The sequence below is a fragment of the Genypterus blacodes genome, unplaced genomic scaffold (assembly GCF_046128005.1).
Source record: "Genypterus blacodes isolate CSIRO-AG114 ecotype Tasmania unplaced genomic scaffold, CSIRO-AGI_Gbla_v1 ptg000355l_1, whole genome shotgun sequence".
Taxonomy (NCBI): Eukaryota; Metazoa; Chordata; class Actinopteri; order Ophidiiformes; family Ophidiidae; genus Genypterus; species Genypterus blacodes.
The window spans coordinates 52,089-65,913 of record NW_027467139.1 but is presented as its reverse complement, the minus strand read 5'-3'; the positions used below and the strand labels follow the sequence as shown (position 1 = coordinate 65,913).

The window sequence follows — 13,825 nt, the reverse complement described above, 5'->3', positions numbered from 1 at the left end:
CTGGAGACATAAATGGACATCAGCTGTTCAGTGATTAGATTTGATAGAGAAGTCTTATTATTATTATATTATTATTATTATCTTACTCACCGTCCAGCAAGTCTCTGATTTTATCCAAGTAGATTTCAAAATATGAAACCTACAGAAACAGAATGAGACAGATTCTGATCATGAGACGCAGAGGACAGACGTCCCTCAGTCTTCCACTCATTCATGTGTGTGTGTGTGTCTCTTTGTGACAGCATTCAGAAAAAACCTACAGTGTGTTCAAGAAATCTTTACTAATATCTTGTCCCCGTTTGTCCCCGGTTGTCCCTGTTTGTCCCCGTTGTCTCTGTTTGTCCTCTCACTGTAATACCAGATGCTTTCGTAAATAAAATATATTCATAAAAAAAAAAATAAATAAAATCAGGCTTCAATTTTGTTACAGAAAGACAAAACCTGATCTGTGTAACAGTCTGAGCTGCTGTGAGCTCGGGACCAGACGGGCTAACAGCCTGCAGACAGTGAGACAGGAAGTCTCACTGTGATAGAGAGCAGCGTCTCCAACCTCATGCTGTGATGTGGGTTTGGACTTAAGCCCTGCTGGACCGGACTGGACTGAGGGGGTCCAGGGTTTGGGTCCTGGCCGTCACCTTGATGTGAAACTCCAGGTCCTCGTCCATGGAGTAGATGTGGTCAAAGATGTCTCTGGAGATCCGAGGGATGATTCCCATCAGCCGGGGGTCGTGGAGCTTCCCCTGGAGGACAGGAAGACAGGAAGACAGGAAGACAGGGACAGATGAGGGGCCAGGAGGCGGGACCTCTGTCTGTCTGTCTCACACTCGGACACACTCTCTCACACACTCTCACACTCTCTCTCTCTCTCTCTCTCTCTCTCTCTCACACAATCTCTCACTCTCTCTCACACACACTCACACACACACACACACTCACACACTCACACACTCTCACTCTCTCTCACACACACACTCACACACTCTCACCTCCATGGTGTGTGTTTTCCCTGAGGACGTCTGTCCGTATGCAAAGATGGTCCCGTTGTATCCGCCCAGCACATCTGAAACACAGCGTCACCACAGAGTTCACAGGGCCGCCGTTTCCCCTCAGTCACCGCCCGGGTCACTGGTGCTACTGTGACAGTCTGACTGAAGGCACAAGGGAAGTGAACCAGCAACCTCATGTAACCAACAGAGCAGGCAGGGGTGTGGGTTGTGAGTGAGTGTGTGTGTGTGTGTGTGTGTGTGTGTGTGTGTGGTGTGTGTGTGTGTGTGTGTGTGAGTGAGTGAGTGAGTGAGTGAGTGAGTGAGTGAGTGAGTGAGTGAGTGTGTGTGTGTGTGTGTGTGTGTGTGTGTGTGTGTGTGTGTGTGTGTGTGAGTGTGTGTGTGTGTGTGTGTGTGTGTGTGTGTGAGTGAGTGAGTGAGTGAGTGAGTGAGTGAGTGAGTGAGTGAGTGTGTGTGTGTGTGTGTGTGTACACAAACACACAGACTGAATACTGATGAGTTTGTGTATTGATCGTGTATTTGTGACCTTTGATGATCTGCTTGGCACAGGTGTCGTAGACCTGATCCTGGTCCGTGTTGGGTGGCAGGACTTTGTCGAACACGTAGGGCTTCCCCTGACACACACACACACACACACACAGGTCAAACATGGAACCTAATGGCCTCCAGGCGGCGCTGCAGCATAGACAGACAGACAGGCAGACAGACACAGTGAGGCTCTGTGACTGACAGGAAAGATTCCAGAGGATTTTGTTTTGGAGGAACAGAGAGGAAGCAGAATTCATCCAAACACGTTTCACTTCTGACTGAGGCTGAGGCTGAGGCTGAGTGTGTGTGCGTGTGTGCGTGTGTGTCAGAGAGATTCTCAATAAGATGCCAGTCACCATGGAAACTGCATCCCAGTGGGAGCAGAGATGATGGCTGCTGTCACATGACCACCTGCTCTCCTGCCCCCCCACCATGCCACTGAGAGACAACAATCAAACTGGTCTGAACCGGGCTGAGCTGGTCCCAAGGATGACCTCGTCCGATATGACCCCAGGTCAGCCTGTGTGTGTGTGTGTGTGTGTGTGTGTGTGTGTGTCCACTGGCTGACCTGGCTGAGACTCAGAACTTACCAATCGACCCTCCTAACCTCAATCTGTTGTTCCTTAGACATTCTGCTAAAATGTAACTAAGGAGCTCATTACTGTGGGACTCATGTGGGTCAAGCTCAGGCTCTGGGCCCTTCAGACGGACTGATCCTCTGATCAAGAAGAACATGTGATCTGTAGAGGGACACACAAGATGCTGCAGCACGGGGGACAGAGACAGAGACAGAGACAGACACAGAGACAGAGACAGAGACAGAGACAGAGGCAGAGGCAGAGACAGAGACAGAGACAGAGAGAGAGACAGACAGGCAGAGACAGAGACAGAGACAGAGACAGAGGCAGAGGCAGAGACAGAGACAGAGGCAGAGGCAGAGACAGAGACAGAGGCAGAGACAGAGACAGAGACAGACAGAGAGAGAGTGTGTGTGTGTGTGTGTGTGTGTGTGTGTGTGTGTGTGTGTGTGTGTGTGTGTGTGTGTGTGTGTGTGTGTGTGTGTGTGTCTCTCTCTCTCTCTCTCTCTCCCTCTGTCTCTGAGAGGATGGATGATTGGACATTCTGCTGTCCTCCGTGTTTGGACACAGAAGGACAGACTTTGTTCCTCTCAACTGAAGAAAAAAAAACACATGACAGAGTCTGAACTGCGCGCGCGCGTGTGTGTGTGCGTCGCTCTGGACTCACCGTTATAATCACCGTGTCCTCTCCGTTGAATTTGGGGACATATTTGTCTCCGCGGCTTCGCTCCGCGTCGTTCAGCGGCCTGAAGCGGCACATCACCTTCACTCCGCACTCCGCCGCGTCCGCCATCACAACAAACACACAAAGGAAGAACCCGGGGGAGAGAGAGAGAGAGGAGCTGCCCCGAAGACACGGAGGAGACACGGAGGAAGAGACAGACAGAGAGAGAGGAGAGAGACAGGCAGAGGGAAGGAGAGAGAGAGAGAGAGGACGCTGCTGCGAGAGATGAGGATGCTGACAAGCTGCTCCACCTCACAACAGAGAGCCGCATGGAACCCTGGGAGATGGAGTTTTATTAGCGCGAGAGAGGCGGAGAGAGAGGGAGACAGAGAGAGAGAGAGAGAGAGAGAGAGAGAGAGAGGGAGGAGGGCAGAGAGAGAGGGAGACAGAGAGAGAGGGAGAGAGGGCAGAGAGAGAGAGGGCAGAGAGAGAGGGAGAGAGGAGGGCAGAGAGAGAGAGGGCAGAGACAGAGAGAGAGGAGGGCAGAGAGAGAGAGGGCAGAGAGAGAGGGAGGAGGGCAGAGAGAGAGGGAGAGAGGACTCGAACCGGCCAGCCTTCGGTTCCCAAGCGGAAGCTCTACCCACTAGGCCACTGCCTGGTGGGCAGAGAGAGAGAGAGAGAGAGAGAGAGAGAGAGAGAGAGAGAGAGAGAGAGAGAGAGAGAGAGAGAGAGAGGGAGGGAGAGGGAGAGAGGAGGGCAGAGAGAGAGACAGAGAGACGGAGGAGGGCAGAGACAGAGGGAGAGGATGGCAGAGAGAGAGAGACAGAGAGAGAGGGCAGAGACAGAGAGAGAGAGGAGGGCAGAGAGAGAGAGAGAGGCAGAGACAGAGAGAGAGGGAGGAGGGCAGAGAGAGAGGGAGAGAGGAGAGCAGAGAGAGAGAGACAGAGAGGGAGATAGAGAGAGAGAGGAGGGCAGAGACAGAGGGAGAGAGGAGGGCAGAGAGAGAGAGACAGAGAGAGGGAGGAGGGCAGAGACAGAGGGAGAGACAGACAGAGACAGAGAGAGACACAGAGAGAGAGAGAGAGAGAGAGAGGAGGGCAGAGACAGAGGGAGAGCAGAGAGAGAGAGACAGAGAGAGAGGGCAGAGAGAGAGAGAGGCAGAGACAGAGAGAGAGGGAGGAGGGCAGAGAGAGAGGGAGAGAGGAGAGCAGAGAGAGAGAGACAGAGAGGAGGGCAGAGAGAGAGAGACAGAGAGAGGGAGGAGGGCAGAGAGAGAAACAGAGAGAGAGGGAGGAGGGCAGAGAGAGAGAGAGAGAGGGCAGAGAGAGAAACAGAGAGAGGGGGAGGAGGGCAGAGAGAGAGAGGGCAGAGAGACAGAGGGCAGAGAGAGAGACAGAGGGCAGAGAGAGAGGGAGGAGGGCAGAGAGAGAGACAGAGGGCAGAGACAGAGAGAGGAGGGCAGAGAGAGAAGGAAGGGCAGAGAGAGGAGGGCAGAGAGACAGAGAGGAGGGCAGAGAGAGAAGGAAGGGCAGAGAGAGGTGGGCAGAGACAGAGGGAGAGAGGAGGGCAGAGAGAGAGAGACAGAGGGAGAGACGAGGGCAGAGAGGGAGACAGAGAGAGGGAGGAGGGCAGACAGATGGAGAGAGGAGGGCAGAGAGAGAGAGACAGAGGGAGAGAGGGCAGAGAGAGAGACAGAGAGAAAGGGAGGAGGGCAGAGACAGAGAGAGAAGGGCAGAGAGAGAGAGGGCAGAGAGAGACAGAGGGCAGAGACAGAGAGAGAGGAGGGCAGAGAGAGAGAGGGCAGAGAGAGACAGAGGGCAGAGACAGAGAGAGAGGAGGGCAGAGAGAGAGAGGGCAGAGAGAGACAGAGGGCAGAGACAGAGAGAGAGGAGGGCAGAGAGAGAAGGAAGGGCAGAGAGACAGAGAGACAGAGAGAGAGAGAGAGAGAGAGAAAGGAGGGCAGAGACAGAGACAGAGAGAGGGAGGAGGGCAGAGAGACAGAGACTCTAGCTTCTCAGTCTCTGATGTATTTGGACCATTGGAGTGTTTTACTTTGTAGATGCATTTTTATTTCCCAGCATTCTTTTTCTGAAACAATCCAAGAACAGGTAACAAGGAATCTGTCTGAGGAAAGAGTTGATGATTTTTCACAACATGTTCATTTTTTTAATACAGAGAAAAAGAAATCCATGGCTTTTCTCCGCCCGGCCTGAAGGAGGAGGAGCTACTGATGTTTACAGGAGTGTTCTGGCTTCTCATTGGCTTAGAGTCCCTACCTGTTTAAAGTCCTAGATCAAAGCTTTTCCTCCTCTTTTACATTTGATGGTTCCAAAGATGCATATAGAGTTTTTTTTTTATTTTAAATAATTTGATTCCTGTGAAGTCGATGGCTTGAATCTTTTTTCCATTTTTGGAAAATTCAAGTGGAAACCAAACATTAAAAAAAAAAAAACCTATTTCCTGTTACACCAAACAAAGTGACAGAAAATATTTGCCTCACTGAAAAAAAATGCAACTATTCCAATTACGAAATCCAACATCTAATCAATTTGTGAAACCAAATTATAATCAGGCTCAGTTTCCTCCTCTGAGGATGAAACTCGATGCTTACAAGACAAAAAACCGCTCCTCGTCTTCTGCACACATAATCAGGAGTTTTTTTAAAAATGAAGTACAAAATGTAAACATGGTGAAATAAATAAGAAAGGGGGGTCGGGGGAGGGGGGGGAGGGGGGGCTGCAGGTTTGGGGTCAGATTGGTTGACGATGACGTTGCCTGGATTCAAGTAACAGAAGAAGAAGAAACAAACAAATGCTAATGATACAAATATAACTATTTTACAAGGTAGTGAGTCCTAATTTACAAAATGTACATTTACAATATAGACACGGGGGTTAAAATATTTCTGATATGCTCGGTTGCGTACAGGTCCTTGCATTCTTCTGATGGAGGTCAGTTTGTCACATTCAGCGGTCAGATCAGAGAGGAGGAGGAGGAGGAGGAGGAGGAGTGGTGAAGATGCTATGTGACCTCCATGGCCAGCGTGGTCTCTGATATTCCGTTCACCAGTCTCTCCGGCTCGTTTCCCTCCCTGGAAGCCACAAACACACAGAGACACAATCAGACAGGAGAGACACACGCGTGAGTCACGGTCCCGGTTCTGTTCCGTGTGCGTACCTGGCCCGGCTGCCTGCAGGGGGGGCTCTGTTCCCCCGGTGGTCTCGATGGTCCAGCGTTGTTGCCACGGTGGCGAGCTTTAAGGCAGACGGCGGGGGGGCGGAGGGCCGGGCACTGTGGTGGTGGAGCGGCGTGGGGGAGACGGCGCCCGCGTGGCTCCGCTGGTGGGGGAGGGACTGAGGAGACGAGCGGGCGGGGCTTCCCGCTACCAAAGACGACACCCGGGACGAAACCCCCGACCCGGCGTGGGCGGGGCCAGTGGAGTATAACGGCCTGGGCGTCCCTGTGGAGCGACAGGAAGTAAGGCAGAGCGCTCAGACGTCACGTCAGCAGAGAGAGAGTGACGTCATGCTGACAGGACTCACCTGAGGCGTGCACGACTCCGTTCACACTACACTTTGACTGTTTACTGTCAGGGGGGGCGTGGCCAGACGGCGGCGGGGGGGCGCTGATCACAGCTGAGGCAGCAAAATGGGCGCTGGCCGAGTCCAGAGTCTTGGACGGGCCGATCTAAGGAACAGAACCAGAGAGGCAGCAGACAATCAGAACAATCACAGAGCTACACAAGCTACACAACCTACACAAGCTACACAAGCTACGCAACCTACACAAGCTACACAAGCTACACAAGCTACACAAGCTACGCAAGCTACACAAGCTACACAAGCTACACAAGCTACACAACCTACACAAGCTACACAAGCTACACAAGCTACACAGCTGGGCTGGCCTGCTGATGTCACCATGGTGACGGCTCAATCAGCCTGTGCTCTCCTTGTTTAGTCAGTTAAGAAGCTGTGATGGCACAGACTTGGTGGCCTCCAGTGTTTGATTGAGCTCTGTGTGTGTGTGTGTGTGTGTACCTGTGTGTTGTGTGTGTGTGTACCTGAGTGTTGTGTGTGTACCTGTGTGTTGTGTGTGTGTACCTGTGTGTTGTGTGTGTACCTGTGTGTTGTGTGTGTGTGTACCTGAGTGTTGTGTGTGTACCTGTGTGTTGTGTGTGTGTACCTGTGTGTTGTGTGTGTACCTGTGTGTTGTGTGTGTGTACCTGTGTGTTGTGTGTGTTGTGTGTGTGTGTGTGTACCTGTGTGTTGTGTGTGTGTACCTGTGTGTTGTGTGTGTGTGTGTACCTGTGTGTTGTGTGTGTGTGTGTGTACCTGTGTGTTGTGTGTGTGTGTGTGTACCTGTGTGTTGTGTGTGTGTATACCTGTGTGTTGTGTGTGTGTGTACCTGAGTGTTGTGTGTGTGTACCTGTGTGTGTGTACCTGTGTGTTGTGTGTGTGTGTGTACCTGAGTGTTGTGTGTGTGTACCTGTGTGTGTGTGTGTGTGTGTACCTGTGTGTTGTGTGTGTGTGTGTACCTGAGTGTTGTGTGTGTGTACCTGTGTGTTGTGTGTGTGTGTGTACCTGTGTGCTGTGTGTACCTGTGTGTTGTGTGTGTGTGTGTACCTGTGTGTTGTGTGTGTATGTACCTGTGTGTTGTGTGTGTGTGTACGTGAGTGTTGTGTGTGTGTGTACCTGAGTGTTGTGTGTGTGTGTGTGTGTACCTGTGTTGTGTGTGTGTGTGTGTACCTGTGTGTTGTGTTGTGTGTGTACCTGTGTGTGTGTGTGTGTACCTGTGTGTGTGTACCTGTGTGTTGTGTGTGTGTGTGTACCTGTGTGTTGTGTGTGTACCTGTGTGTTGTGTGTGTGTACCTGTGTGTTTTGTGTGTGTACCTGTATGTGTGTGTGTGTGTGTACCTGTGTGTTGTGTGTGTGTACCTGTATGTGTGTGTGTGTGTGTGCGTGTACCTGTGTGTTGTGTGTGTACCTGTGTGTTGTGTGTGTGTACCTGTATGTGTGTGTGTGTGTGTACCTGTGTGTTGTGTGTGTACCTGTGTGTTGTGTGTGTGTACCTGTATGTGTGTGTGTGTGTGTACCTGTGTGTGTACCTGTGTGTTGTGTGTGTGTGTCTCTGTGCTGGGCTGCTTGCACAGCGATGAGCTCATCTGTTCCAGCTGTTGTTTCTTCATCTGGACCAGCTGCTGCTTGTGGTTGTGGTACTGTTCCTCTGTGATGCCCCCTGCTGGAACACACACACACACACACACACACACACACACACACACACACACACACACACACACACACACACACACACACACACACACACACACACACACACACACACACACACACACACACACACCTCAGTTTGACCCTCACACACATGAACCCTTTCTCCGACGCCCCACCCAGGGAAGGACCGCCCACCTAATCCTGCGCTCTTGTGGTTGGTCAGACGAGCGGCGGCCCTGCGGTCGGGCTGAGGTCTCCCCGCTCCGCTGTCCTCAGAGTCCGGGTCCTGACCGGGCCCGGGCCTAAAGCAGCACCGCCTCAGGGCCTGGATGTTGTTCAGGATCTGAGACAGAGACATGGCGGCGGCGGCGGCTTTGTGATTGAGCGTGACGGATGTAAGGCTATCGTGGAGGTGCAGGGGGTCGGGCCTGGAGGCCGGACGGGTACAAATGTCAGAATCCAGCTGCTTCAACACCGGATCCAGACCGGAGGAGGCCCGGTCCAGGACCATCCTGAGCAAGAGACGGAGACATGAAAGTGTTAACACGTGGACCTGAAGGTTCCAGAACCTCTCATGTTAACCTTCAGCTCTCAACCCGGCTCACCTTCCCCCTCGGCCCATCCGGCGCCGGCCCAGTCCCATCCAGTGCTGCGGCACCGTCAGCGCGGCCAGAGAGTGACGGCGGCACACCGGGTGCATCCCGGGCGGCTCTGGACGCTCCCACAGAGCGGCGTGAGGCTGCGGGAAGCACACAGAGCGTTTAGATCACAGAGGAGACACGGCTGTGTGTTCAGAGGCTCCGCCCCCTGGGGGTCAGAGGTGTTAAGACTCACAGGGAGGTAATGACAGCCGGCTGAGCGTCTGAAGGCGAAGACTCCATCTGGGTCGTTCTCCTCATCCGGCTCTGAGGGGGGAGACTGCGCACACACACACACACACACACACACACACACACACACACACACACACACACACACACACACACACACACACACACACACACACACACACACACACACACACACACACACACACACACACACACACACACACACACACACTGTCAGCACAGAGGTCATGGCTCCTACAGCGTCTCTGTGTGTGTGTGTGTGTGTGTGTGAGCAGTGGTACTGACCAGTGGGGGGGGGTACTCTTCCTCTCCTGAGCTGTGGAAGTCGTACTGCTTGATGTCGGCCTTGTTGACGGTGTAGGGGCCGGCGGGCCGCCCGGGCCGGCGTGGGGGGTAGAGCTTGTCCTTCTTGGGGTACTTCTTCTTTGGCCTGATGAAGTCACAGGGGAGCTCGTCCTTCACGGTGCAGGCCAGGTTCTTCTGAGACTGAGAGAGGAGGGTTCAGGGTTAGAGAGCCTCAGTGAAGAAGAGGATGAGGTGTGCGGAGCCCCTGTGGATCTGTACCTTGATCTTCATGTCCGCTTTGTGTCGGCTGCCGTTGGTGAGGGTGAGCGGGGTGCTGTACACGGGTTTGTCCACCAGAGGGAGCGTGACGTCTTTGAGAACGTCTCCAGTGAAATCGCTCATCTGATACCTGAGGGAGACAGGAAGTGAAGTTATTGGGTCAGGAAGAGCTGAAGGCCCCAGGAGCAGGGCCCAGATGTATCAGAGTTAGAGACTCACCTCTTCTCCACCACCTCCAGCGTGAGGTGCAGCAGCTCTCTCTTGGACTTCTCTCTCCTCTTGATCATCTCCAGGATGGTGACGGTCCGACTGAACTCCCTCCTCAGCTTCAGCATCTTCTCGTACGACGCTTCGTCATTCTTGCGGTTCTGCGACACACAAGTTCATCAAGATCATGAGAAGAAGAGAAGGCAGCCCGGGGAGTCGCACTCAGCTGCTGCCCTCCGCTGGCTCACATGGGTCCAGAGCCACAGTCTGGACTCATGATGTGGTCTGGACTCAACCTGTTCGGTCCATTCAGGGTCGAGGCTGAACTAAGTGATGACATCATATCCCAAAGCAAACGCCATGGCAACCGCCCCAAGCGCCACAGGAAACACTTAGAATTCAAGCAAAGTTTATAGCTATTTAAAAGATATGAACACTTCCTGCAAACCTTTCACAATAAAAGCATAGGCACTATTTCTGAAGGTTGAGTTTCACAAATGTTTCCTTAACATTGAGAGGCAGCAGGAGGGGGGGAGACAGACAGAGAGAGAGACAGACAGAGAGAGGGCCGGAGAGAGAGGGAGAGAGAGAAAGAGAGTGAAAGAGACAGAGAGAGGAGAGAGACGGACAGAGACAGGGACGGAGAGAGAGAGACAGAGAGAGGGCCGGAGAGAGAGAGACACGGACAGAGAGGGAGAAAGAGAAAGAGAGTGAAAGAGACAGAGAGAGGAGAGAGACGGACGGAGACAGGGATGGAGAGAGAGAGACAGAGAGACACAGTGGGATTGAGGGGTAGTTGTGAGGCTCTCAGCTGATGCATGTCAAAGGTCAAAGGTCTCACTCACCTTCCTGGTCTGCATCTTTTCCGTGCGGCGCCTGAAGGCCACGTAGGCGTCGTTGTTGGTGGAGCCGTCTCTCTTCTCCTGTTTGATCTGTGGGATGAGTGAAGGCCCCTGGTAGTTCTTCCTCTTCCTCACCCAGTAGTCGTACACTGACTTCAGTAGATAGTCATCCTCATTCAGCAGCAGCTTGGCCTCAGGCAGAGAGATCAGCTGAGGAACAGAAGCAGCCGGTGAGAGACGAGCCTTCAGCAGAACCTCCTCAGATACACGGGAGCATGAAGTGGACTTAAGGTGGCGCTGCTACAGAGACATTTACTAAAGATGACCCGAGTGGAGCAGTGAGATGTTAAGGTGAGGAAACATCTGGAGGTGCAGGCAGCATGAACAGTTAGGTACTGACTCTCAGCTCATCCACCTGATGCTTCATGACCCCGGCTTCTTCAGGACGCTCTTCATCGGGCTGGACCTGCCTGACTCTTCTCCAATGGGCCTCATGTTTGAGCTCTAATAGAGAACTGAGCCTCATCGTGTTCTACTAAGAGCACTCAGACAAACATGACTCAGCTCAACCTGAGCTCAGCTGATGATAACAGGAAGTAGAGTCACCATAGTAACTACAGGCCCAACATGTCCTCTGCATCTCCTCTTCTGTTCTCTGCGGCAAAGCTTCCTTTGCTCCTCTTCTTCACATGTGGACCTGTGGTTCCTCTAACATGAACTCTAAGAACCTCTGGTCTTCCATCAGACCTCAACCAAACACTGGAGGCCACCAAGTCTGTGACATCACAGCTTCACACACCACTTCTTAACTGACGTGGTACAAACATCAAGGAGAGCACAGGCTGATTGAGCCGTCACCATGGTGACATCAGCAGGCCCGCCCAGCTGTTATCCCTCCGACCAGGGCGTCACTCACTAACCTGCTCCGGTCTGACCTGATGCTCAAACAGCAGGAGGACAACACTCAGCGCTCCTCTGGGACTTTAACAGGTGTGAATGATGGAGACTCTCATACGTCCCTGAGGGAGGTATGAACCACAGCGCCCCCCCCCCCAGAGCTTTACACTGATGGATCATAGACGGCTCTGTACCTGGTGAGCGCTGGCCTTCTCCAGTCTGTCCACCATCGTCTCAAACTGCAGAGGTTTGATTTCCATTTTGCGGTTGAGCCTGTTGAGCAGCGTCTCGTCCTCTGAGTCCATGTCGTAGTCCGGCTGCTCCATGTCCAAGCCCAGCGCTGCTCCACAACAAACTCTCATCAGTCTCAACACACTTTAAGATGTTTGGTGTGGCTGAAGAAGGTCTCAGCACCGAGCCCTCTGTGGTCTGCTGGGTGTTTGTGTGTGTGTGTGTGTGTGTGTTACTCACGCTGGATGTGGATGAGCTGCTTGGGTACTCTGACCTCTCCCTTGTACAGGCGGTCGTAGTACGTGATGTTGCTCTCAGCCTCAGGCACAGGGATCACCATGTTCTCCTTCTTCTCCCTGAACACCTGCTGGGCTGAGATGGCCCTCTGGAGGTGGTGCTCCTGAAAATGAGACCAAGTCACCATGACGACATCTGCAGGTATCACAATGTTCTTTGCGCCTCAACAAAGGAACAACTCCTGAGGTTCCTCTGATATCTGAGCAGGCTTCATTCATTCATCTGCTTTCCCCTTTAAACCCATCAATCAATTACATCATCATCATCATCATCACGGTCATGTAGCAGACGCTTTTATCCAAAGCGACTTACATTACCACCCATTACAGAGGGGGGAGCAGTTGAGGGTTTGGTGCCTTGCTCAGGGGCACCTCAGCAGGGCCTCGAACCGGCGACCCTCCGGTTCCCAAGCGAAAGCCCTACCGACTGAGCTACTGCCGCCCCCATTTATCAATCACAGCCTATGTGTAAATCTACACCAAACATATTATTTATTCATTCAGAAACATCAGGCAGTGCTTTGTTTACTGAACGTAAACATGTGGGGAGAAATAAAAGCCAGTTAGTTGGGTTTAGAGATAATAACATAACTTTAGAGGCTCTGCTGCTCACTGAGGCTGAGGCTCAGACTCTACTGCCTAAACGAGAACAAACTGATCGATACACACGATCACTAAGCTAATTAGCCGATAGAGCAAACGGTCCGGACTGCAGGCGCTGCGTCTCCGGTCACCAAGACAACAACGCACAAACGGGTACGTCACAAACACAAAAAAAGCCGAAAGGTCAATGGCGCTAAGACAAAAGCGTAGGACGGGCGTAGAGTTTACGCCGTTGGCGTACACTAAGAGGGCCCGAGAGCTCGCAGGACGAGCGTACGGCCGAGACCGCGCGTAAACGCGTCGTGAATACCACGGAACACCACAGCTAATGCTAACATCCGCGACACTCTGCTCGATTTAAACATGTCCGTACCAGCTCTTCTTCTTTCTCCATCCCCGTCGGCATCTGCGGGACCGCCCGGTTTATGGACACGCAGTCGTTGAGGTCTGGGAGGTCTCTGTTGCGGTAAACCGGGAGAGGTTTGGCGGCGTCTAGCGCCCGCGCCCGGAACGAGAGTTTACTCATTGTTTGCGCCAACCGTGAATCCACCGCGAAACCACGACAATGGCCACGTAAATCCGAATGGGACGCGACTGAGTCCGCAGAGGGAGAACTCATCGGTGCGCATTTGGCCCCAAACACGCAGGAAAAGCCATTAGTGACGGAGTTTAGAGTGACGTAAGAGCCGTTTCTGCGCCCCGCGCCGTGAAAAACATGGCGGACATGTCCACACAAGCGGCGGAGCAGTCCCATCAGCCACCGCGGCACGGGACAGAAAGGAAGTGCGCGCGCAGGTCGAAGAAGCCGCCGCGCTTCAGAGAATAAAATGAAATGAAATAAATAAATCAATTATGAAATTAATTTAAAAATAATAATAATAACATCACGGACCACAGTATACAGGGACATTATTACTACGTATTATTGATATTTTTACCATTAGTATTATTATTGTTGTTATTATTTTTGAGACTTACCCAGCAACATCAACAATAACTAGAACTTCATTTACATAATAACTGCTGAAACAAAAATCTTTGTATTAATGTCCTAAATAAGCTGAACATTTAGGTGTGGCAGTAAGATGGAAGCCAATAAAGCTCTTTAATAAATCTCTGACTTTAAGGCTCCAGCTTCTGTGCTTATTAGCTTGTTCCTCTCACTGGCTGTTAGCAGAGCGGCTACACAAAGTGTCTCACCTCAAACCACAACTTTATTTCACAAATACTCAACATTTACAAACAACATCGCTTAAAATGAAAATGCAGCTCGAGGAGAAAGCTCAGGTGATGAGCTCTATAAAGATCAGCTCAGACTCAGACTCA

At 52.1% G+C, this 13,825-nt stretch overlaps 2 protein-coding genes across 2 annotated transcripts; both read right to left on the bottom strand.

Annotated features, from left to right (window-relative positions):
- Window positions 1-90: 90 nt before the first annotated feature.
- On the bottom strand, window positions 91-2,903 carry LOC142988944 (kinesin heavy chain-like; the record flags this gene model as incomplete). Its single annotated transcript, XM_076138255.1, has 6 exons — window positions 2,778-2,903; window positions 1,944-1,946; window positions 1,531-1,618; window positions 987-1,060; window positions 636-740; window positions 91-139 (listed from the first exon to the last, which is right to left on the bottom strand). Coding segments are annotated over exons 1-6 (445 nt in total), but the record flags the coding sequence as incomplete, so codon positions are not given.
- Window positions 2,904-5,060: 2,157 nt separating this feature from the next.
- epc2 (enhancer of polycomb 2) lies at window positions 5,061-13,252 on the bottom strand. The gene is made up of 14 exons (XM_076138256.1): window positions 12,873-13,252; window positions 11,841-12,000; window positions 11,564-11,709; window positions 10,476-10,682; window positions 9,643-9,791; window positions 9,424-9,553; window positions 9,145-9,345; window positions 8,843-8,926; window positions 8,614-8,747; window positions 8,204-8,520; window positions 7,882-8,015; window positions 6,317-6,461; window positions 5,952-6,234; window positions 5,061-5,865 (listed from the first exon to the last, which is right to left on the bottom strand). The coding sequence occupies exons 1-14, from the start codon at window positions 13,116-13,118 to the stop codon at window positions 5,796-5,798; spliced, it is 2,406 nt and encodes an 801-aa protein (XP_075994371.1). The 5' UTR covers window positions 13,119-13,252; the 3' UTR covers window positions 5,061-5,795.
- Between the last annotated feature and the right edge of the window lie 573 nt (window positions 13,253-13,825).